Source organism: Salmo salar, chromosome 23 (genome assembly GCF_965601325.2).
Source record: "Salmo salar chromosome 23, fSalSal1, whole genome shotgun sequence".
Classification (NCBI taxonomy): domain Eukaryota; kingdom Metazoa; phylum Chordata; class Actinopteri; order Salmoniformes; family Salmonidae; genus Salmo; species Salmo salar.
The window spans coordinates 23,738,789-23,761,749 of NC_138313.1; the positions used below are offsets into that span (position 1 = coordinate 23,738,789).

General features: G+C 44.3%; 2 protein-coding genes across 2 annotated transcripts; both read right to left on the minus strand.

Moving 5' to 3' along the window:
* Positions 1–22: 22 nt before the first annotated feature.
* LOC106584267 (histone H2A deubiquitinase MYSM1) lies at positions 23–12,415 on the minus strand. The gene is made up of 16 exons (XM_014169316.3): positions 12,319–12,415; positions 5,433–5,508; positions 5,258–5,328; positions 5,079–5,156; positions 4,903–4,987; positions 4,708–4,806; positions 3,829–4,580; positions 3,606–3,736; positions 3,364–3,464; positions 2,917–3,077; positions 2,691–2,796; positions 2,434–2,508; positions 2,135–2,323; positions 1,854–1,986; positions 1,596–1,759; positions 23–1,110 (listed from the first exon to the last, which is right to left on the minus strand). The coding sequence occupies exons 1-16, from the start codon at positions 12,375–12,377 to the stop codon at positions 742–744; spliced, it is 2,649 nt and encodes an 882-aa protein (XP_014024791.3). The 5' UTR covers positions 12,378–12,415; the 3' UTR covers positions 23–741.
* A 201-nt stretch (positions 12,416–12,616) lies between these two features.
* tmed5 (transmembrane p24 trafficking protein 5) lies at positions 12,617–21,777 on the minus strand. The gene is made up of 4 exons (XM_014169324.3): positions 21,464–21,777; positions 16,337–16,434; positions 16,054–16,237; positions 12,617–14,890 (listed from the first exon to the last, which is right to left on the minus strand). The coding sequence occupies exons 1-4, from the start codon at positions 21,638–21,640 to the stop codon at positions 14,672–14,674; spliced, it is 678 nt and encodes a 225-aa protein (XP_014024799.1). The 5' UTR covers positions 21,641–21,777; the 3' UTR covers positions 12,617–14,671.
* Positions 21,778–22,961: the final 1,184 nt, after the last annotated feature.

Sequence of the window (22,961 nt, forward strand, 5' to 3'; positions counted from 1 at the left end):
TGCAAACACAAACATTTAAATGTTCCGACTTTCAATCCTTTTATTTGAAAGGTGGATTGGTATAACCTACAATACATATGCGATGAATAACATTTAAAAATGTGATATTGATTCATCACTTGTTGGTTTTGTTAATTCAATACAGACATATAAAACAGTAGGCACACTTGATTTAGCTAGCCCGGTGCAACCACAGGGAAGAACAGTTTTCCCTTTTGGAAAAAAACTCCACCTAGTGTACCAGTTGAGATAACCCTTATTCAATTACTTTGAGCCATTGGATCTCCCCTTTAGCCTTGTGAGGCAAATTCCCCAACGCTGTCCAAATGCTGCCTAAACGCAAATACGCCTCGCACGGAATGTTTTGCAAATATTTTGAACTTAACTTTCATATGAACAAGACAGAATTTGGAGGCTGTGTTCCAGTCGGTGAAACTTTGCTAAACTGCGTACAGTAATCCTATATTTAGCTGTTACTGAAAGTTGAGTTCCAAATGTTTCCAAAACCGTATCGCAAGGATTACTAACGTTTCTAAATGTTAAAACAAATAGTTGGGAATGTAGTTCACATGGAGCCAGCTGTACTCCATACCATCTGCTGAGAACCCAAGATGGGGACTTGATGTAAACCCCCTTGTGTTCTCGAGAGCTGCAGTCGAGCTAAATCAAGTACGCCTACTAATGAACCTAAAAAACGAGCAAAAAAACTAAGAACTGGATACATAAAGAAACCTATTAGATTCAGAATAGATAATCATGACCAGTCAACAACACAGAACCAAACTGTATTGGATGTAAGATCTCTTCTTTGGCTGTGTGTGAGTTAATAGTTTTGATATTAGGCGTTTCTAAATGATCAGTTGGAGAGACCGATTCATTCTCCCAGTTTTCCTGTGTTCCTGTGTCTTCTGTTAAGTTGACGTTGATTGGCTGAGCGAAGGGGAAGGCATGGGTGTTGACTGGCTCTGGGGAGCCAGAGGTTCCGCCCTCATCCTGGTCTCTGGGTTGCTCGGAAATAAAGTGAGACTGGAAGAGAGCATGGATCTGGGAAAGGAAGGGATCTCCCTCCTCTGGCAGGGGCTCCAGATATCTCCCTAAAGATGCCATCATCTACAGAGAGATACAGAGGGTGAGACAGGAAGGAGAGAGTAGGCGAGACATGGGTTGAGAAATAGAAGTGAGGCAGGGGTGGTGAGAGCAAGATGAGAAAAGACAAGACAGCAGAGAGGAGGGGTTAGACAATAGAGAATGATAGAGGACTCTTCTTTGTATTTGTCCCATTATGGCGACTGAGTTGGTAAACAAACTGAAAGGGTGTATACTGCCACCTAGAGTGCGGTTTGAAGACAACGGTATAAAGACCAGGTTGGCAATTTAATGCCACCTGCATTTATGGAATGTTCATCCCTCCCGATGAACCGGATGGAATTATGTGATCCTTCCTTAACCCATTGAAAGTCCCACTCAGTTAACGACTTCTAAATGGTGAAAGTCCTCAATGGCACTACCCATGCTAAAACTGGCTGTTGTGCACTAGAGTCCTCTATCTCTATAGGTGAGACAGCGATATGAGCCAGGGAGGCAGTGTGATCTACCTTCTCTAGACAGGTGAGATGAGAGTCCCTGCGGAACAGCCTGTCCATCTGGACGCTGCCGTGGGCATGTTTATATTTGCAGATGATCCACTCTGCTCTCCTCATCAGCTGGCCCCAGTCAGGCTGCTGCTGGGAACACTGGTAGTCAAACCTGTAGGGCAGCTCTGAGAAAGGTAAGGAGAGAGAGAGAGAGGATGAATATGCCAGGTTGATAATGGGTTGTAAAAGGGGTAATGTTAAGAGGCGTGTGTGTCGTACTCTGTGGTCCTGTAGGTCCTTGGTCGTCTCTGACCATCAGGCAGGTGGTCTGGGAATGTGGGGAGGGGTTAGCGGGGTCAAACGGACTCACAATCATCCCAATAAAGGGGGCTCCGCCTCGAGAGAAATAACTCTGAGAGAGAGAGAGAGAGAGAGGAGAGAGAGAGAGAGAGAGAGAGAGAGAGAGAGAGAGAGAGAGAGAGAGAGAGAGAGAGAGGAGTGAGAGTCAGAACACACGTGCGCACACTCACAGTCACATGCGCACACACAGCTATATGTACCTGGAACTGGTCCTGTGTGTGTATATCCCGTAGAGAGGGGTTAGGGTGGAAGGTGGGGTGAGAGTGGTACCATCCCACTACAGCCGATCCCAGGCTAGACAGCATCTCACAGGCCTGAGTCTGAGACAACGGGTCCATCTCACACTGCAGACCTGTACTCACACTGTTACAAGGCTCCGCTGCAAAGATCTAGGACAAAGACACACACGGATACAGAGAGACGCACGCGGGATATATTAGTGTTATCAGTATTTTCTTTATCATCATCATCATCATCATCACCACGGTGGTGGTATCACCTTCAGGACTTTGTCCTCCTCGCTGTAAGCTCCTCCCAGTAGGCCGATAACCTCTCCCATTGACACATGAGCATGCTGGGTAAAAATACAAACAAAAAAAAGACACTGAGCCCTTAGACCTAAGCCTTGGTAAACAACCCACACTGATATCTCTCTCTGTGTGTCCATGTGTAAACAGAGTTGCTATATTAGATAAGATAGTACTCTATTACACAGTACTTTATGAAGAGAGTACTTCATTAAATATATGTACCTACCATGTCCATGACGAGGAGAGCCTCAGCACACACCATCACCTGGAAGGGCTCCGGTCTGTCCTCTCCAAACACACGGCACGGAATCAACTGGAACGGATCCAACAACCTGATGATGGAGAGAGACTTTTAATGCATGTCATCTACAGTACACATTTATAAGGAACCACAGTATTTTGTGACCACACACACACACACGTATAAGTGGTAGTATACATCCCCCACTCACCTTCTGTGCCTGGAGACCTTACAGGGTTTAGATTGCCGTCTCATCTCCTCTCTCCTCAGGGCTAGCTCCTCTGCACTCAGATGCTCGTATGTCTGTCCCTCCAGGTCTTTAGCGTCACGCCAGTTCCCCCACACGTCCCTCACACGACGCTTCCTGGTTCGCTACAACACACAACCAATCAACAACCCATTAACAGCATGTCATACACCTATAACAGGTCCCAGACACCTCACATACACCTGACGAAGAGCCATCATGCACCTGACATAGAACTGTAATATAAATACAACAGTAGTGTATAGGGACCTTTAATAAATCAAATAAATGACATATAAGCCTGACAAATACCTAACGTAGCTAAGTGTTGCCGTCTGGGCCAGCTAGAGTGGTCTGAGGGATAGTAGGGGGTCAGAGGATATAGAGTTCAGAGGTCATGGGTTGTCTCACCATGCTCTGTAGTCTCTGTGCCAATTGGTATTCCAGAGTGTCTCTGCTGTCTCTGGGTTTGGACCGATCCACCATCCTGGGACGGTTATACACCGCCTGGTCTGGATGAAGGGGGAGACAGAATAGACAGATCAGACAAAAAAATGTAATCAGAAAAATGTGCACAAGTAAGAGAGACAGAGAGAGAGACTGAGAAAAAGAAAGAGACAATTAATGACACACAGGAGGTGAGTCCTAGTTACCACAGTTGAAGTTGATGGCTCCTATCAACTCCAGGTAGGTGTGTATTCTGCCAATACAGTTCACATCTCCACAGTTCTTCAGGCCAGGACGCACTGACGTCTTGTTCAAGTACCTGGGCTTACTCTTCAACCTGAGACAAACACACACAAAAAGCATGTTGAAAATTAAACCTTGATGTCTCTGATTGGTTGTGTGTGTGTGTGTGTGTGTGTGTGTCTGTACCACTGGTCCAGGATGTAGTTCCTGATCCTCAGATATCTCCCTGGGGTTTTGGATGGTCGTCCCTCAAAGAATTCTGGGATAGCTTGTTTCTCCTCCTCTGTGATGGTTGCCGGGTCCAGCTCCACTTCCTGCTCTGGGTATTTAAGCTCCTCCTCTTCCTCTTCAGACTCATCCCCCTCCCCTGCCTCTGTCCACCTAGGCCCCCCCGTCTCCTCTCCAGACTCTACTGGGTCCCTCTGGGGCTCAGCGATGCCCCCCTCACACTGTCCACTGGGGGCCTGCTCTGCTAGGCAGGGGGAGGGGGCTGTGAGAGAGGATGGAGGGCTACAGTTAGGCTGCTCCTGATCAGTCTCTCCCAGCCTGGGGAGTGTCTTGTTGGATTGGTCCTGGTGGGTCTCTCCCTGGTTGTCCAGCTCCTCTGGGGCTCCAGGCTCACATGTCTCAGTATTAACTCCTGCCTGAAGGTCCTCTCCCTTCCCCTCAATCCTTCTGTTTTCTCGTCCATTTTCTGCTCTTATCACTCCAACTCCTGCTCCACTCCCTCCCTCATCGCTGAGGTCATCAGTGATGTCCACCTCCTCCTCCTCTTCGTCACCCAGTCTCTCTATCCGGACAACGTTGGTCAGAGCTGACAGATGGCTGGGGACAGACAGGCCAGAGGTGGAGAATGCTGAGCCTGTCTCTGGGACATGGCCTAACACCCCCGGGGCTGTAGGGGGCGCCACAGCAGTAGTATTGCCCTCTGATTTAGTCTGCAGGCAGAGAGGAGGGGGAGACAAATGGTGAGAGGATGATGAGAGAGGACAGAGACTGGAGGATATCTCAAATATAGTTTGGTTGGCTGAGCTGGGAGAGGTGTAGACTAGAGGACAGTGTTACCTTGTGTTTGAAGTACTGTCTGGCGTAGCTCTTCACCTGGAAAACGGTCCGGCTGCCTACCAGCTTGGAGATCTTAGTCCATCTACGGCCAAACTGAGCCTGCGGGTTCAGGGCATATAAAAAGTAGGGAGTCATTTAAGATCAATGAGACAGGAGAGGAGAGGAGAAAGGAGAGGGGAAAGGAGAGGGTCATACCAGTCCTGTCTCAAACAGCACCTTCTCCTGCTGAGACCAGCGAGTGGCTGTCGAGGAGCCTGAAGCTGAGGACTTGGCTGGAGACCTGGGTACAACACGGCAGTCACAGTATCATGTCAGACAGGAAAAAACACAATATGTCCAGAAGAGTTCACACATAAGGAAACCTGACTAACCTCTTCAATTTGGGTTTAGGGTTAGTTGGAGCGTTGGACCACACACTCTCAGGCATCTCTTTACCTGTCAGATAATACCTAGAGAAGTGCTTAAGGACTAGAACACATCATATATCAAGACAGACAAACAAACATTAAAATCTGACCAGGGGTGTGTCTATGGTCCATGGGAAGGATACTGTTCCTCCATCAGCATGTTCTCGATCACTTCTCTGTTCTCTGCACTGATGGAGCGGTCCAGTTCCCACGGCTATAGAGGAGAGAAAGAGAGTCAACACACACATGCAGACCAATACACAGAGTACCCACTTAAATTCCATTGCATCATATTTCTTCAGTAGCAACACTTCTTACTAGGGCGCCAGTATTGGTCTTCCATGCTGACTGCATGTACTGGTTCTGGAGTAGCGCTGCTCTGTCACCGAAGTCCCTGAAATAGGAATTATAGTTAGTAGCTATGCACGACTCTCACAAATGTCATAACAAGGAGAACATAGAAAAGCAGGAAAATCTAAATGTTGGCTAGGGGATAGGTTAGTCTCTATTATATATGAATGGAGGATAAAAGTCAGAAAAGCAGGAGTTTCTGATTGATCTGGAGAAAAATCATCATCCACTGCAGCAAAGACAGTGGAGTGAGCGTGTCATGGATGTTGGGTTTCACGTGGACTACGAGTCGATGTTCACGTCATAAGCAGGAACTCCCCTCGACCACGAAACAAACACTCCTTCCCATTGACCCCCAAAAGCGACGACTTCCTCGTGAATGTTTTGTTATACTGAAATAATGTACATGTAATGTTAACCAGGTTAAATAAATCCCGACCTACGGTTCACAATTCTCCCACGTAGGGAAATTGAGACTGTGAGATGAGCCCTGTGGTTAGAGTGGGAAATTGTGGGGACCCGGTGTCCAAGTAGGTTACACATTTCCTCACAGGTAAGACATTTAAATAACGACTGCCTCTAAAAAAACAACGAATCCCTTTGAAAACGGTCTATGTGGCGTCGATATGAGTCAAACATTTATTCCAGTGTCAAAATTTATTCAAAAGTTAAATAAAGATCATTTGTCAGTCAGTCTCGTCTAAAACAGGGTTTGGAACCTCAGTGTGTCACAACGAGTAAATGAAGGTTGGTTTTGAATTAATCATGCCCCCATTTGCCAAGCTCCACGTGATGCTCCAAAATGCGGAAGGACAGGAAGAGGCCTCGACCACAAGCAGCAAGACCCCGTCAAAGGCAGAGAGGAAATGACGGGTGCGGGTAGACTGTATGCAGATGATGCTCCGCCCTCGTATAATATGGCGACACCAACGCCAAGCCTCGTCCCTGGGATGGAGTTGGTAGAGTTGCCTGATGGCACATGGGCCATGAAGCAGATGACACCACGGATTGTCGTCACCTACAAAGGAACCAATGTGCTACCTGACTCTAGCTGCGTTCAAATACTCATACTAACCGTACTATTTGTGACTTAAATTGAGTATATAGTATGTTTATTAGTCATAGTATGGATATAGTTAGCATGCCAAAAGTTCCGGATGTCATACTACATTCTAAAAATACAAAGTATAAAAGTAATGGACACTATTTCCATGCTTTTAGGGCCCATAATCCAATTCTTCAGAAAATGGGCGTGGCTTCAGAACATATTCAGATTTGAAGAAAATGGCAGAAAATATGCAGCCGAAGTCCAACGAGAGCGGATACAAATTCATTGCTTTAAATAATTATGACAAATGTTAAGAAAATGTTGAGCAATGTAATAAAGTAATGACTTTTTAAATAAGTTACCTTACACGTAGTTGGCTGACAATTTGTTAGCTACGCTATCCTTATGAACCACATAGCATATCATTACAGCGGTATGTACCGGTATGTGAGCCAGCTACCTAACGTTAGTTGGCTACTAATACATCAAACCTGCCAGTATATTAACTATATGCTATCTAACTAACTACCCAACGTTTATTGACTTGATCATCCTTAGCTTAGCTGTATAGTCGCTGTGCGTTCTCAATGGACATTCAGGTGCTTTCGTAAATTCACTCTGGCTATCTACACCGATTTCAGAGCACTCTCGTCTGAGGGTACCAGAGCGCAGAATAACTGATGAATTTACGAGCGCTCAACACCCATTGAATATGGCCGGTGTCGGTAAACGTCGGTAAAAAAGGCATAATTAAATTGTTTCCAGCAGCACAGTTACAGTCACCAACGCTCTGGATAACATGAAAAATGCCTAACCAGCTCTGCTAGGGCGAGTAAAATGGTCAGAGTGAAATGCTCTCTCATTTGTGTCTGGAAGTAGCTAGCAAGCTAGCCAACGTTAGCTTGGGTGCTTGACTGCCATTGTAAGGACAGAATTGGATACTCCTCGGCCCGAGTGTCCAGTGTGCGCTCCGAGAGCGAAACGCTCTGAATTTCCGAATGCCCAGAGCGCACTCTGGCACTCCAGATTGAATTTAAGAACACACCCGAAGTCGTAAAATGTCTAGCTAGTAATTTGTTACACTAACAAGCTAGCAAGAGGTTGCATAGCAACAGCATCAACTTCCGGTAGACAGATGAGGCGCTAGTACGCTCAACTGAAAGGATACCGTTTGTTTACACTATACTAAAATGAACTAATAGCATGTAGTATATACTCATTAAGTATATAGTATACAGTATGTTAGTATGGGTATTCGAACACAGCTACTGTGTTACGTAACTTTTCTTAAATGTCACGTGTTGGGGGGAGAAAGTGTTGTGTGGCTGTAGTGAAAGGAGGCATGGGCTTGGGCAAAAAAGGGGTATAAAAACCAATGTAAAAGATAGGGAAGGAGCGGAGGGGGGTATAAAATAGATATATATTTTTGTAAATAAATAAATAAATAAATAAAAATATATTATATTATATTTTTTACTCTAAAATCCAGCAGTTGTGAAACTGTGGTACCAAAAGAGACGTGTTACTGGTTTTCATTAACTAGTTACATTATTTGTTGAATGAAGTGCTAAAGAAGAAAAGTAGCATTACAACGGGGACCCTCAGGGGTGCGTGCTCAGTCCCCTCCTGTACTCACGACTGAATGGCCAGGCACAACTCCAGACCCCTCTTTTAAGCCCCTCTCCAGACCCCTCTTTGGTAGGCCTGATCACTGACAACGATGAGACAGCCTACAGGGAGGAGGTCAGAGACCTGGCTATGTGGTGCCAGGACAACAACCCCTCCCTCAACGTGATCAAGACTAGAGGTCAACCGATTATGATTTTTCAACGCCGATACCGATACCGGAGGACCACAAAAAAGACACTACCGATTAATCGGCCGATTTTTATTATAAATGAATATTGAATTGCTCGTTGACGCATAGTATACCTTGTCAGAAACTACCCACAAACTACCCATGAAGTTTTAACAGTAGGAAGGAGTGAGCTAACCTCTGTGGCAAGCAGGGTTAGACCAAGAGGGGTGACCTGGGTTGATCAATCGGAGCTCAGGGCTCCACTGCCAACTCAGTTTAGGGTAGGAAGACAGGGAGGCCACCTCATTGGGAAAGAGGCTCATACCGCAGGATAATCCAGGCATACAACGTGCGGTGGGAGTTGACCCACCCTGTATAAAGTCAAGAGAAGATCCGGTGGCAAAGACCACCTGCGCGTGAGTGAACCTAGTAGGAGCGTCTGAGAGGCGGAGCGTAGTAGTCACCTCCACACACGTCACGTCGTCGGGCAAAAGCGGGGAGGGGGGAGCGCTCTTCTCAAATTAAACAGTCATCTGCGTCGCTTGGTCATGTTGTCAATAAGGCAGCTAGGTGAATCGTCTTTTCCATAAAATAAATGTTAGAATTTTCAAACTAGCTTTCATTGGGAAGACAGACAAAGTGTTTTTATGAAAAGCAATTACTTTTAGAGCCGACTTCGCCGTTGGCCAGAGGGGCACCTGGCTCACACCTGGGAGGCAGCCCAGCAATCACTTTTTACCCGGTTTAAACTCCTCCCGCCGTGGTAATCTGGCCCAGATGAACAAACCCCTCATTGAATGGCGCTCCATTGTTTCATCGCCTTCAACACGTTTAAAGGATCATGACCGTTTGAGACTGAAAAGCCCTATACGGATTGACCAACTATGGTTTGCATGCCCTGCCGAAGGACCCTTATCATGCGGAATAAGTGGTTGGAGTTTGTTGGTCCCCAGTGGTGGTGAGTATACCGGTAGCTAGGTCATAGACTGCTGGTTATGTATACCTTGATAATAGTTATCCCTAACTAGCTAGCTAATGTAAGCCTACCTCAATACAACTCGGATTTGGCTAGGAAACATTTCAAAAGGCAAATAATTAGTTACATTTTTGTCATGATTGTGATGTGGCTAAATTGACTTTAGATGCAGTATAACTTTAGCCAGCTAACAAAGATGGCAGGGACAACTGTATTTAAGATAGCTAATGTTAGCAGTACTAGCATTTTTTTTAATGAACTTTGCTAGTAACAGTAAAGTTAATGGCAACACTGACATCTCACTAAAGTAAATTTGACATCATAATACGGCAAAGTTGTTTCCAAGTAATTATTTGCCTCCTTTATCAATGTCATCATATTTCCATGCCACTAAATTAGTGTAATTTAGACTAAACAATCAGATTATCCACTGAGGTGCACAAATACATGTTTGATGCAGCTATGGTGGTACTAGTTCATTCATGTGTGACTACAACAGTGTACTAACTAGCAGCAACAAACTCAAACCAACCCAGGGCCATAGCAAAACATGTCACAGTTGGTTGCATAGTGTAACGGCGTCACCGGCCTGAATCTAATCCAATCTGGCGCCAGTCAGTCTAGATCTGTGAAGCATAGAATTATCTTCCAAACGAGATTACATTATTTCTCGAGCTATGTTTTTAATTTAAGGATGATGACAATCGTTGACCCAGTTCTTCCTGTTAGACAAAGTGCACAGTTGGGTGCCGGATTGATCCCCTGGTCATGAATGGATTGCTGGGATCTACCAAAAGGAGCGAAGGTGGGTATCAAAACATGTCCAGCAATGTGATTGCAATAGTTTAGCGACCTCCAAAAATGATTTAATTCACTGTTCACTTGCTATTTTCACAGCTTGTCAGGAAAGACCTCAGAAGTGTCATGCGTGAACAAGTACATGTTGTTGCCAGTCTCTCTCGACTCCTATGAAAAGGACACTCCATCATGAGGCCTCTGGCTTGGGCAACGACAGGTAATGTGTGTTATGTGAAAAGTAGGTCAATTCCCCAGACAAGCAGATTCAACTAGTACAGTCATTTGGGTTGTGAAGGGCATTAGCAAAAAGTACTGTCCTTTCTTTAGAACCAAATTAAATGTACCACTTGGCTGTCTATTATATCAACCTGTCACAGGCCCTCTTAGCCAACACCATTTTAGAAAAACAGCAAGGGAGCCCTCATCAGCCATCATGCAGACATGCGCTCACTGTGAGCATTCCTATGACTTGAACAGTCATCCACAAGTTGGCAAGTATCTGGCCAGCAATGTTCACCTGTCAGCGGCAACAGCTTTCACAGGATCATCATTTGTACAAATACAGAAGGTAACCCACTTCATTACTTTGATACTTTTGATAACACAATTGTAAACATAATTGATGTAAACTGACATTATTTGTTGCTTATTTTGTACTTCTTAGACAGATAATGTCCAGGGCATACCTAGCCTGGTGGAACCAGCCAGATCACTGTGCTCACGATTCCATTTCACTTCATGTGCCAACTGAATCTCAGTTTAAGTACGAGCAACACGAGGCACAAATGATTCAATTGGCACATGCACATTCACGCTGAGTTGAGCAACCCAAATGGTGGTTGTATTCGATAAGTTTTTATTAAAATAATGCATTTCAGCACCCCGCGGAAGAACCGCAGTTGTACAAGACAAAGCGTTCTCAGAATTGACCATTTTTACAAGAATGGACTGATGGTGACAATGTTGTTACTAGCAAATCCTGCGACCAGGAGTTGAGTGTTACTCAACTAACCATACATCTAGCTGCCTGTAGTTATTGAACTCAACCTGCAGGAGGTTAGTTTGTTGTGATTGAGTGGAGGAAAGGGCAGGGTTCTGAAAGATGGATGTCTTTGTGGTGACACCCCCCCCAAGCCAACTCACATTTGGATTCTGTCATGGCCGCCAGCATTTGTTGAGGAGCAAGCCCAAAAATGAGGCCAAATCAGCAGGTGCAGTTCCCCTTTAATTTGTTTAGTATAACGCCACTACTACTTGTAGCTATTCAGTCTGTTTGTGTTGTTGGTCGGTATCTACCTAGCACTCACGGGGCTACTAACACTGTCATGAAAAGGGGCAAAAGGGAAGCCCTACAATATTACCACAGACAGAACAATGATACTTATTTCACTGGATGTAAATGTGAAACTTCAAATTGGCGTTTCCACTTACTACCAAATATGGGGATTAGAGGAAGCCCAGTGGCCGACAGTGGGAGAAGATCGAGCTAGAGGGATTTGGCAACTTTTGTAATCGGTTAAACATTTGATCTCCATATGGTTTTCTGTTTCCGAAACTAGAATATGTAACTGACAGAGTTAACTACGTTTTCTAGAATTTACCCTTTATCAAAGTTTTAAAAAGTGCATTGTTTAGGAGTTCACGGGCTACTTATTGAGTTATTACACAAGCGCACTTCAGAGTAGGCGTTCCCTAATGGAAATATGCAAATCAATACTAGAACGCGCCAATAGGATCTCACTAGCTCCTTCAATCTTGGGTTAGTTTTAAAAATCTTTGATATTACGTTTTTTTTTGTAAGAAGTGAGAACTCTCAGGAGCAGGCAATGTTGAAAAGTAATCTTTAGACATGTACTTTTCTTAAAATGTAGTTATGTAATTGACTAATACAAGCAGACAATTGTATTTGAAAACATGTTTTTTGTTGCTGTGAATGGGGTAAGCATGGGTTGTGCGTATGGAACATAATATATTTTATTTTATCTCAAAATACATGGGACCTACATTGCGTTTATTTTTATTCAGTATAGCTCGAATAACCGTCTGAAAAAGCTGAACAACCCTGTTGTCGAAATCAGCTAGCTAACGTTAGCTAGCTACGTCTAACTAGTCTACCGTGCTAGCCATTGCTATTGAGTTTCAAATGGGTTATTTAAATGGCTCTGATTCATTCAATCGCCCAAATATCTAAACTGTATATTAATTTTAGCCCATCAGAGAAAAACGCTCTTACCCTAAATCAGGATCATATTCGTCTCCTTCGATATCAACGACATCCAGCTCGTCCGCCATGTTGGCTAGCCAAATTTCAAACAAGGGGGCAAGAGCGAACTCATTCACAATACCGACATGATTCCTCGACAGCGACACCAAGTGGTGAGTGTGATGTAGTCACTTTTAAACAATGTTTTGCTTTCGTCATCTCTTCAGTACCACTGATAAATTAAATATTGTATGACAAGTGCTGGATCTGTCTAAAGTTTCTCATCAACCTACCACCCATTTGAAGTCAAAGGAAACAACGTGACATGTTCAGAAAAGCAGGATTGTTTAATTTACACATTTACATCTACAGAACATTATTCTGATAAATATCCCAGAATATTTTCTCCTCTCCTTGTTCCATCAGATGAGTAAAATAAAACACCTTATCCTAAACAACTTATCTCTAGGGTAAGAGTTGAGTCTGTTCTTCAAAAGATAATATTGTCTTGTTTAGAAAGGAACAAAAACATTGGAACAGAAACAGTGAAATTCTGTGGATGAAAAACATTCTTAATTTTACTTTTTAAAATCACCCAATGTGATGCTTGTTTGAGCATCAGCTAAAATACAAATGACACAAAATGGTGGGTAGAGAGAGGCAGTGGCAATACAACCCATTACAATGGGCGAGTTATTTTGGCATGGCCCGGTGTAGGTGGAGATTATACTTAAGGACTAATGAAATGGTCTAAAATACATAAACTCTGTCCATCCAGGGCACCATGCTATTCAAAACTAACTCGCCCAATGGTTTGAGTAGCTGTAACTGAGAGGGGGCTCATAATAGCACAGTGCAAGACCCCTCAAACATCACTTATTTTATGTTGTTATTCTTTCATTGTAAAAGAGAGTGGATACTGCATCACTGTAACATTTCATATTTCAAAGCAGGGATAGGTTGAAAGCCGGGCTCCCGAGTGGCGCAGCGGTCTAAGGCACTGCATCTCAGTGTAAGAGACTTCACTATAGTACCTGGTTTGAATCCAGGCTGTATCACATCCGAACATGATTGGGAGTCCCATAGGGTGGTGCAAAATTGGCCCAGCATCGTCTGGATTTGGCCGAAGTAGGCCATCATGGTAAATAAGAATGTTCTTAACTGACTTGCCTAGATAAATAAAAGGTTAAATAAATTTAAAAAATGTAAAAGCCAGTCCTAAAGGTGAGATAGTCATGTGAGCAGTTCACTGTCCAGCCACTAGATGGGGTGTCACTCAACACAGCAGCACAGTGAGTATTTATAGGAACATTTCTGTAATATAGGGAGCGTTTACAGAGCAATCAGACAACTTGTTTGGCTGCTCCAAAATCTTGGCACATATCAGTGTATCAACCACAAGTGTGTAAGTTTGTAGCTCTGTCATATACACTATTGGACAACCTACAAAATAAAGCCAAATAAGTCAATTAGTAGATCTCCCAACTGCATTCAGTCCCAAGCAACCCTTCTCCTGTAACCTTCTCTGCCCCAATGAGGTGCAGGGTGTGGTTGTTAGAAATAGAATGCGGTCATTCTCATCTCATCAGCCTGTATGACTGAAACCAGACTCGCCTGTTGGCACTAAGTCTGACATTAGACCATCAGGACATGAGTTATAGGAGGATGTCAGGTGGAGGAGGGAGTGGGAGGGTTACGGAAGAAACTATTCCCTTTCCCCTACTCTACTCTCCTCTACTCTCCTCTACTCACCAAGCAGCCGAAAGGCCAGCCAGAGAAAGGAGGGCTGGCACTGGCAGGCAGCAGATGTTTCTATGAAGAAATGTGTGAGTGTGTGGGTAAGAGATTGTGAGTGTATCTGAAAGAGAGTGAAAGGGGTGTGTGTGCGTGCACATGCTGTCCACTTCAGCCACGGTTTGGAAGGCAAAGTTTTGGTAGTATGGCACAGACTGCTAAATCAGAATCTCTAAAGGTATATCAATAACCTACTCCAGTAAAAGGCTTGGCAACATGACTAACAGATCATATACTGGAAGACTGAAAGATGTGACACGGACAGGACAGTCTCACCTCAGTGTCTGGAAGACAAAGTTGAGAGGTGACATTACCATATTAATGGTAAACACTTGTTCGTTATGCTCGCTTTTAAAAGCCAATGACTCTGAAGGTCTGGCTGGTGTCTCACCCTCCACGGAGTTTTAGATAGACAGAGCAGATGAGACTGGACGGGTAGGTATGTGTCTAAGGTTGTGTGATGTATGTGAGTGCATGTTGTACCTATGAGTTACGGTCACATCTTCACCACCAGTCCCCACTCCCTATTGGCTGGCTGATCCAGACAGAGCTGCCCGTCCCTCCCTGACCCCTCCCAGTGGGCGGGTTGTTACGTGCGCGTGTGTCTCTTGTCGTCGAACAGCGAGCGGATGAGGTAGACCTGCACCCCCGTCACCAGCACCATCACCAGCATGTTGGTCATGGACCACATGTTGACTCGGTTGTAGTTGGACTCTTGTATGTTGCGGTCGCGGGCTTCGAAGGCTCTGAGCAGCGTCTGTATCTGAAGGCTCTTCCCCAGCCGGGCTTTAACACTGTTGATGGTGTCCTGGAGAGCAGAGGGACAAAGAGGTTGGTAGTGGTTTGGGTTATTCTGATTAGTCATAGAAGCATCTTGGAACTAGAATCCAACAATACAGAGTAGACCAGACTTCAGGAGAATAGAGATGATGTATGTTGACTGATGCAGTGATATTCCCTACTGGAGAGGTCCCTGGAGACAAGGTAACAGGATGGGGGAAGGGGTGGGTGCATGTTAACAAAGCCGCCATGTCGGTGAGTCCTCAAAAGGACAAACACGACTTCCTCCATAGTTGTACTTTACACTTCCTGTCCCTGACCAACTGACGCCTGTGTCCTGATACAAGGGGTTGGGGTCTGGTATAAAGATCAAATCATTCTGCTTTCAGGAGCGTGTGTGGTTATTGTTGTGACATTGATGGCTGTGGTGCTCGGCCTCTCTGACCTTGTGCCGTTGTATTGGCAGTGTGCGTGCTGTGTCAAAGTGACACCACCTGTGTGGTTGTGTGCTATGTGAGCTGACGTGTTGTAATGCCAGCAATCTCTACTTCAGAAAGACAGACAAAACACCAATGTCAACAGACAGCAGGCCTCAAGACGAGACAGCTTCTGCCTGCCTTGTCACACAAAATACACTAGGACCGGAACGATACCAATATCACATTATTACCATGGCAAAAATGAAAACCTGAAGCAGACTAAACTCTTTGGTCCTTTAAAAACCTGCTGTTAGTGTGATATAGCTTGGAAAATAAATACATGTGACTCTGGATGACAACATAATGTTTGTTTCCAACATTAGGGCTGTTTTCCTAAATAAGTTAAATCTGCTTGGTGCTTTGTTTCCTTGCCACGATACTAACGTCCCAGCCCTACAATACACCACTCTACCATTACTAATCTAATTTACACAGGGATTCTTTTTTGATTATCCAGTATCACATTCAAAAAACGAAGAACGTGTGAATTATGAAATGTGTGTGAAATCGCAACCCCTCGCATGACGTGCTACAGATGAACTCTTACATGTGTCCTGTTCCATATAAAAGCAATGCATGTTTCCTAACCATGTCTTCTAGGGGAGTGTCCGAAATGGCGCCCGAACCCCTATATAGTGACCTACGGCTGATCAAGGCCCATAAGGTATATAGCCTATAAGTGCCTTGGTGTAGTGTAAGCACGGCCCCTCACCATGATGTCCTCCAGCTTCATGTCCAACATGTCAGTCCCATGGATGTACTCCTTCCAGTCCTCTGGCTCCTCCCCTTCCTGTTCCATGTTGTCCATGATCAGCTCGAAGAAAATGATCTTTTCCGACACTGCCGAGAACGAGTTGTCAAAACAAAACATGTAGTCTCCGTCCTCTGTCTCTACACTAAAGGAAACACACCGGGAGAGTGTAAGCGAGAGAGTGTGTCCTCCATGTGAGTGTGTATTACACACTTGCGTGGTGGTGTGCGTGTTTGTGTCTTACGTGTGTACTCCGTCTGACTTGCGGTGGTCACTGTACAGAACGTGTCCAGTAGGAGAGGACAGGCTGAAGTCAACGTCCAGACCTGCTCCATCCAACACCTGAGGACACACAGAGGAGACAAGTAAGATGGGTGAGAGGAGAGACGAGTGAGTAGAGACATGTCAGAGAGCCGCTGCTGAAAAGTATCAGAATAAGTTCCTTCCTGGTGTCGCTTTCTCTACAGTTTCATCATTAGTTCAGGGCAATTTCACGGTAACAGAGTGATGTAAAAATGTCCAGAGTTAAAACAAACCTTATCACTATGCACAAGGACTAGTTATAACAGTTTCCACTGTACATTTTACAAAAACATATTTACTTGAAGAACAATGCAAAGTTTGGTAACAGAATGAAGGAACAAATGGCACAAACAGTCATTCTGTTACCAAACTTTGCATCTGCATTGTTCTTCAAGTAAATATGTTCTTGTAACATTTTCTGTGGAAATTGTTAACTAGTCCTTGTGCATAGAGATGTATGGTTTAACTTGAATCAACATTTTTAAGTGACAAATGAGTCTCAGCATCACTCTGTTACCATGGTAACGCCCTTCAGCATTTCCACATCTGTTGTTTAGGGGCAAAGAATGTCAAGGTTTCCAAACTGAATTTCAAAATGTCTAGTTATTAGTATTTCAAAACAGACATTCAACAGAGGCCATGAAGAATTTAGAACTGAGCAGCGCCACAAACTAAGGACATTATCAACGTTTTGTTTTCACTCCAAGGGCAGAGGTTGGGTTCCAGCATGCCACAGAGATAGCTTGTCTATGGTGGTAGACACAACAATAGGGAACTTAGAAGTCGACTACAGTGATGGTATGACAATCCCTCAATGTCAGAAATGTTAAGCTAGGCCTATTTCAAAGAAAATAAGAGGTTTTACCAAAGTTCTATGTTGAGATATGTTACGTCGCCTCCACAGTGCCCTTTCCCACATGGACAAAATAAACACCCATGTGTTACAATGGCGCCGGAGGAGATGGCTGCTGTTTTACAGTCTCCTAACCAATTGTGCTATTGTGTGTGTTTTGTACATAATGTTTCTGCCACCGTCTCTTATGACCGAAAAGAGCTTGTAGATAATTGGACAGTGATTACTAATCCTCGTACTGGAAGAAGACTTTATCCTTAATGAGTCAGATGCAAAGGATTTACTTCAGACACCCGACAAGGCCCTCATCCCTGCCATTCACAGGAGAAAGACGGAGATACCAGGGACGTAGGTCGGGGTGCCTTGTAAGGATCCAACGGCGAGTGGGTAATCTGCCTTTAACATCAGTCCTATTAGCCAACGTACAATCATTGGACAACATAATAGACTAACTACGATCACGTATATCCTACCAACGGGACATTAAAAACTGTAATATCTTATGTTTCATCAAGTCGTGGCTGAACGACGATATGAATAACATACGGCTGGCGGGTTTTACGCTGCATCGGAAGATATACCGGAGGCGGCTGTTCTATTTGTAAACAACAGCTGGTGCACGAAATCTAATAGTAAGGAAATCTCTAGGTTTTGCTCGCCTGAGGTAGAGTATCTCATGATAAGCTGTAGACCACACTATCTACCGAGAGAGTTTATCTATATTCTTCATAGCTGTCCATTTACCACCACAAACCGATGCTGGGACTAAAACCACACTCAATGAGCTGTATACGGCCATAAGCAAACAGGAAAAAGCTCATCCAGAGGCAGCGCTCCTAGTGACCAGGGACTTTAATGCAGGGAAACTTCTGTTTTACCTCATTTCTACCAGCATGTTAAATGTGCAACCAGAGGGAAAATAACTCTGGACCACCTATACACCACACACAGATGCAAACAAAGCTCTCCCTCACCCTCCATTTGGCAAATCTGACCATAATTCTATCCTCCTGATTCCAGCTTACAAGCAAAAACGAAAGCAGGAAGCACCAGTGACTCGGTCAATACAAAAGTGGTCAGATGACAAAGATGCTAAGCTACAGGACTGTTTTGCTAGCACAGACTGGAATATGTTCAACAATTCTTCCGATGGCATTGAGGAGTACACCACATCGGTCACTGGCTTCATCAATAAGTGCATCGATGACGTTATCCCCACAGTGACTGTACATACATACCCCAACCAGAAGCCATAGATTACAGGCAACATCCGCACTGAGCTAAATGGTAGAGCTGCCGCTTCCAAGGAGCGGTACTCTAACCCAGAAGCTTATAAGAAATCCCGCTATGCCCTCCGACAAACCAGCAAACAGGCAAAGTGTCAATACAGGACTAAGATTGAATCATACTACACTGGCTCCGACGCTCGTTGGATGTGGCAAGCTATTACAGACTACAAAAGGGAAGCACATCCGCGAGCTGCCCAGTGACACGAGCCTACCAGACAAGCTAAACTACTTCTATGCTCGATTCAAGCCAAGCAACACTGAAGCATGCATGAGAGCATCAGCTGTTCCGGACGACTGTGTGATCACGCTCTCCGTAGCCGATGTGAGTAAGACCTTTAAAACAGGTAAAAATTCGCAAGGCCACAGGGCCAGACAGATTACCAGGACGTGTACTCCAAGCTTGTGTTGACCAACTGGCAAGTGTCTTCACTGACATTTTCAACCTCTCCAAGTCTGTAATACCAACATGTTTCAAGCAGACCACCATAGCCCCTGTGCCCAAGAACACTAAGGTAACCTGCCTAAATGATTAACAACCCGTAGCACTCACGCCTGTAGCCATGAAGTGCTTTGAAAGGCTGGTCATGGCTCACATCAACACCATTATCCCAGAAACCCTAGACCTACTCCAATTTGCATACCGCCCCAACAGATCCACAGATGATGCAATCTCTACTGGACTCCACATTGCCCTTTCCCACCTGGACAAAAGGAACACCTATGTGAGAATGCTATTAGTTGACTACAGCTCAGCGTTCAACACCATAGTGCCCACAAAGCTCATCACTAAGCTAAGGACCCTGGGACTAAACACCTCCCTCTGCAACTGGATCCTGGACTTCCTGACGGGCCGCCCCCAGGTGGTAAGGGTAGGTAACAACACATCCGCCATGCTGATCTTCAACACGGGGGCCCCTCAGGGGTACGTGCTTAGTCCTTTCCTGTACTCCTTGTTCACCCACAACTGCGTGGCCAAGCACAACTCCGACACCATCATTAAGTTTGCCGATGACAACAGTGGTGGGCCTGAGTGGTAGCGCCAAGTCTAGGTCTAAAAGGCTCGTTAACCACTTCTACCCTAAAGCCATAAGACTGCTGAACAATTAATCAAATGGCCACCCGGACTATTTGCATTGACCCCCCCCCTTTGTTTTACACTCCTGCTACTCCCTATTTATTATCTATGCATAGTCACTTTACCCCTACCTATATGAACAAATTACCTCGACTAACTTGTACCCCCACACATTGACTCGGTACCGGTACCCCCTATATATAGCCTCATTGTTATTTGTGATACTTTTTATGCTTTTTTTAATTGTATTTATTTTTACTTTAGTTTCTTCAGTAAATATTTTCATAACCAACAAATAATAATTAAGGGCTTGTAAGTAAGCATTTCACAGTAATACACCTGTTGTATTCAGCGCATGTGACAAATAACATTTTAATTGATTTGATGTCATTCAGGGCCACTACTTAATTTGAAAACATTGCAAACACATCAGCAGAGCACCATTTAGGCAACGAAAGAGGAGTAACAGGGACCGACGATGGAAAATCTTTTTTCTTTGAAAAGAGCTTTAGGCCTATAGCTAGGTCTGGTAAAATGATTGCCAGAAGATACCGACCCTCATGTTATTCTTGTTGTTTACACTGAGCTGCACTGAGGTCGGAATGCAATCATGGTTACATTAAGACCCCTGGAGCCGGGATATGGGTCAGAAAACATACATCAATGCAGGGATCGGATATGCCACTTTCCTCGAAATTGTACCTATGGCCACACTGATACAAGTTTGAAATACTGCTAGTTTTCCCAGAAAACGGACCTTTTTGTCCTCATGCTAACTAGCAGTAGCCACCGTAGCCATTTTGGAATGGCTGCATCAGCTGTGCAATTCCATAATGGCTACTGTGGCTCAGGAAGCTTTAAAGATTTGGCATGGGCCCTCAGATCCACAAAATTATACAGTTGCACCATTGAGAACATCTTAACTTGTTGCTTCACCGCTTGGTATGGCAAGTGCTTGGCATCCGACAGCAAGGCGCTACAGAGGGTAGTACATATGGCCCAGTACATCACTGGGGCCTAGCTCCCTGCCAACTAGGTCCTTTATACCAGGTGGTGCCAGAGGAAGGCCCTAAAAATGGTCAAAGACTCCAGCCACCCAAGTCAGATTGTTCTCTCTACTAACTCATGGCACCATGCACCAAGTCTGGAACTAACAGGACCCTGAACAGCATCTACCCCAAGCCATGAAACTGCTAAATAACTTTTTGACTCATCACATAATCTGCTGCTGCTACTGTTTATCTGTCAGTTTTATTCCTAGTTATATGTACATATTACCTCATACCCCGTGCATATAACCAAGGGGTGGGTATAATTTGTGTAACGTTCCAACAGGAATCTGTTCCAAAAACCTCTTGAAGTACTAGGTTGCCTACAAACAACGCATACAAAGTAGCATGATCAATTCACCTAGCTAACTAGCTGGGGAATAGGCATCAACTCACCACGTAGCTTATTCTTAATGTTTCTCCATAGGTAACCAGAGTGAGGACAGACATTTTTCGGAATAAACGTGGTGAGTGAAAAACTTAATGAAATAGCCCTACCTGGTACCTTATTCTGCCGCTATACAACTTTGTATGCGTTGTTTGTTGGCAACCTTGTTATTTACGAAGCCTTTGGAACAGATTCCTGTTGGAAAGTTGCACAAATTATACCCACCCATTGTTGGAAAGGACCCGTAAGTAAGCATTTCACTTCTAGTCTCACCTGTATACGAAGCATGTGACGAATACAAGTTGATATTATTAGTAGACTGTCTACAAAGCTGCCCTCGTGAGTTCTAGCAAATGTATCTGCTCATTTACACGTTTTTGGTTCACACTTTCAACCGATAATAACCCCTCGAACCTGATATTCTATCTCCAGCGACGCGTCCTTCTTCATGGTCTGGAAGAAGCACTCCTTCCGTCCGGAAGGGAGTGTAAATGTGAAGTCGCTGTCCAGGCTCTGGGAGAACGCGGCCACCATGAACATCTCAGATACCAGCACCGAGAACAGGCACAATAACCCCCGGACCACGTCCATGGTCTCCTGCTGTCTTCACCGCACACGGAACAAGCGGGAAATAACAATAGATTTTGACTCCGTAAAGAGACGAGTGCTAGCTAATACTCGTTAACTTCTCCTCACATCTGATCTGTTGGACAGCTCACCGTACGAGATGGCAATCGCAATGTGAGGACCTTGCCTTAAGAATGGACATAATTTTCTCTCAAATAGTTGGAATGTAATTTTATCTGATACAATTTAATGTATTTAATGGTGCAAAAATATATTTGGGACACATTCTAGTGTATTATGGGCAATTTTAACAACAATAAGCTCATACAGGCAGTTCTCAGAAGGGCGCTTTTCTCGGTTGCATGTTGGGTAATGTAGTGTGTGCGTGGATAAGAACAACTGACGGCATCCAGAGAGGAAGAGGAGAAGCGAGAGGGACAACTGGCCACAAAATCTGTTCTCCAGCAGGGGAGTTTTTTTTTTATTTTCGCTCACCACGCGAGGATTTTCTAACTGCACTGCTAACCTTATGCCAAGGCTTAAATTAAGATAACAAGCATTTGCTATTTTTTCATGAATTTGTATTATATTGACAATGCTGATTAGTGGAAACAGTTGTGGTTGTTCACACGTGTATCTGCCCGCTCATTGGCAAGAATGGTCCCACCTGTTCTTGCCACTTCCCTAATGCTTTCCATTTTTTAAGACATTAGAGTATCTGTTCAATATAATGTCTGTGCATCCAACGCTGCTCCAAAAGCGCATTCATCTTTACAACATCAGTACAGTCGCATTCCCTTGAAATAAACATTGGATATCCCGGCTGTGTCACATCCGGCCGTGATTGAGTCCCATAGGGCGGCGCACAATTGGCCCAGCGTCGTCCGGGTTTGGCCGGAGTAGGCCGTCATTGTAAAAAATAATTTGTTCTTAACTGACTTACCTAGTTAAACAAAGGTTACATAAAAAATAAATATATATTTCCTTGTGCTACACAGATATATTAGTATATGGCAAGGACGGATAGAAAAGAGTACAAGTCTGCCCATGTGTGAATATTGAACAGTTATGTTATTTTGTATAACTTTGGTCGTAGATAAGACATTATAGAATGATAAAAGACACTTAACTATACAGGCACTTGTTTGTTGAACAACAATATCAATGTCAAATAGACATGGGTGTAGGTATTTTTCAATTGATGACGACGATGATGGAGAAGAAGACTGCAATCTGATCAAGGATCTCTTGGTTTTAATTGTAGTAGTGAACTGCACACCAGGCTTGCTAAAAATAAGGAAACTATTAAATAGACGTCTATGTAGGGTCATGTCATAACATGAAA

Bases quoted from the DNA above. Each gene is read 5' to 3' on its own strand.
- LOC106584267 (XM_014169316.3), bottom strand. From the start codon at position 12,377: ATGGCGGACGAGCTGGATGTCGTTGATATCGAAGGAGACGAATATGAT. The intron at 4,988-5,078 runs GTTAGTCAGGTT...TGTTGTACCCAG, and splicing joins CCTAAACCCAAATTGAAGAG to GTCTCCAGCCAAGTCCTCAG. The intron at 1,111-1,595 runs GTAGATCACACT...ATCTCTCTGTAG, and splicing joins ATCTCACCTGTCTAGAGAAG to ATGATGGCATCTTTAGGGAG.
- tmed5 (XM_014169324.3), bottom strand. From the start codon at position 21,640: ATGGACGTGGTCCGGGGGTTATTGTGCCTGTTCTCGGTGCTGGTATCT. The intron at 16,435-21,463 runs GTTCGAGGGGTT...GTGTGTCCTCAG, and splicing joins CGCTGGAGATAGAATATCAG to GTGTTGGATGGAGCAGGTCT. The intron at 16,238-16,336 runs GTAAGACACAAA...TGTTTCCTTTAG, and splicing joins AAGTCAGACGGAGTACACAC to TGTAGAGACAGAGGACGGAG.